The 2,163-nt window shown below is 43.1% G+C and overlaps 1 protein-coding gene across 1 annotated transcript in view; it reads right to left on the minus strand.

Annotated features, from left to right (window-relative positions):
* The window catches only part of trove2 (TROVE domain family member 2), a 15,307-nt gene that overhangs the window by 11,092 nt on the left and 2,052 nt on the right, over window positions 1-2,163 (minus strand). Inside the window, exons 2-3 of the mRNA XM_015371404.1 lie at window positions 926-1,517; window positions 634-854 (exon numbers count right to left, since the gene is read on the minus strand). Coding sequence (XP_015226890.1) covers window positions 634-854; window positions 926-1,499 — 795 coding nt within the window. The 5' untranslated portion in view covers window positions 1,500-1,517. The remainder of the gene's footprint in view (window positions 1-633; window positions 855-925; window positions 1,518-2,163) is intronic.

Consider the following 2,163-nt stretch of genomic DNA (forward strand, 5'->3'; position numbering starts at 1 on the left):
TGGATGAAAAAAAATGCACATAAGTAGAAGCAAACTTATAAAATAAATAGAAACGTGCATGATAAATGAGAGTTAATTCAAACCTCATTATCCTCCGTATAAATAGTAAAGGTAACGTAAGCTTAGCTCATACCAATTTAACATTAATCATTGTAGGCCACATTGCTAACGCTGTCAGAACACATTCATGACTGTAAACCGATTTTTAACTCTTTGAGAGAACAGCGATTAGCTTGAAGATGCTTTGCTAATGTTATACGCCACAACTAGGAAGAAAACTGAACTCTGTAAAGAGGCGGGGTTTTATGAAAAGTGACCAATTACAGGCAGTTTCTATTCTAAAGTTGGTTCCACCCTAAAAGTGAGAAATGTTGACCCGAGTGCAGTTTACTTCCGTGGAAAGTAGTTAATGTGTTTTAAATCAAACCGCTTATTTACTACATATATGTTCCTCTCTGACTAATAAAGATGACCTTTTAAATAATCAGTGAATGCACCATATCTAAAGAATAAACTTGTCTGGGTTGAACTTGTTTCCAAAAGTAGAAAGCTCAAAGATAGCTTTCTATTTGCTCATAAAACTGATATTTTCCCATCAATAAAAGATAAAAAATTACTAATAAAACAGATTACCTGCTTTGATCTCAGATGATCTGTGAGCAGCTGCTCCCTCTCCAGCTTGTGCTCCTCTATTAAACCGCTGACCTCCAGCTCATCACAGCTGTGTTTGGCCTTTTCCACCACCTCCAGATAGGAAAGCACTTGGACAACCTCCTCCGAGTTCTCCTTGTCTGCGTAAGCCTCCTGGACCTCCTTCCACCCCTTTGTTACATATTTGCTGATCAAGGCAACAGCTGAAATCACAAAGCATTGCACATCACTGTTCCGACCCCCCTATATGTTAAAATTATCAGCACCCACTCACCATCAGTGGCTGGTTTTGTGTGGGAGAGCCTGAGCAGGTCCTGGTGAGACCAGCCCTCTCTTTGTTTACATCGGGTCACAGCTGCAGCCAGTCTCAGGGGGTCTTGCTCATTGTACCAGTCGGACACGGCCTTCCTCAGGGCGCGCCCCCAGATCCCACATTTCATGCCTTCTTTCAGCTCCTTTTTGTACTGAACGAAGGAAAACAAGTTGGCGGGGTCCCTACAGATCTCCTTCAAGGCTTTGAACGCCGCCTGCCTTGTCTTCAGCTCAGAATGTTGGGAGCACAAAGCCAGGGCAAAGAGGGCCGGACCTGGTCTGACTGCGCGACCTTCTAGGGCAAAGTGCTTTATCTCCTCCACCACCTCTGCACCTCTCCCATCCTGCAGCAAGGTCAGCAGCGCTCCGGCGTTGTCCATGGAGACGCGGCCCTGCTCTCTGGCGGTGTAGATGTCACCCTCAGAGCCGTAGCAGAGGAATCTGCACAGTTTAGTCTTGTCGCTGATCTCCCATGAACCCTCTGCACCGGTTGAGTTTGACGTGTGGTTGCTTGTAGAGTTTCCTGATGGCTCCATGGTGATGCTGAAGGAGGCCTGATTACAGACGTGTAACAAGATATGTGGAATAATAAGAACAGACTCTCTGATGTCTGGAGTTTGGGTAAACATTTTCTTAAGAACACAAGGAGACTGAGCTCTAGGCTTTTTCTCTGCAGCAGTGGTGAGCAAGTTCAGTCCACAAGAGTTACTGTCCTCTAACCTTTGGGAAGATTTATTTTCCAATAAACTAAATGGCTGAGAGCCTGCGATATACCTATTCCTACGCATCTTGATAATTAAACTAGGCTCTCCTCTGCTGGAGTTGTTGATTTGACTGTGGAGTCAATGTTTAATATTTTTTGTTGTTTTTTTTTTTATCTGTGTGTGAATGTATTTATAACCGCTACAAAGCAAAGCTATCTAGGGGTATAAATGAACTTACTGTTCTGATGATCTGATAAAAGAGTTGTTTTTAACGTTGACGTATACAGTGAAAGAGCTCCCCATCTGATTGTAATGTCTCTTGCTTTGCTTCGATATCTCAGGTGAGCCACAAGATGGCTAATGTGACAAACGTGTATTGGTTTGCCCTAAAAACCCTGCCAAAGTTAGATTGGTTTGACCAAAAGATTGGTTGAACCCATAACTTCCAACGCGTTTAAAACCAAAAACTCTGGAAAAACTATTAGGTTTGAATAAA

The sequence above is a fragment of the Cyprinodon variegatus genome, unplaced genomic scaffold (genome assembly GCF_000732505.1).
Source record: "Cyprinodon variegatus isolate N-32 unplaced genomic scaffold, C_variegatus-1.0 Scaffold57, whole genome shotgun sequence".
Lineage (NCBI taxonomy): Eukaryota > Metazoa > Chordata > Actinopteri > Cyprinodontiformes > Cyprinodontidae > Cyprinodon > Cyprinodon variegatus.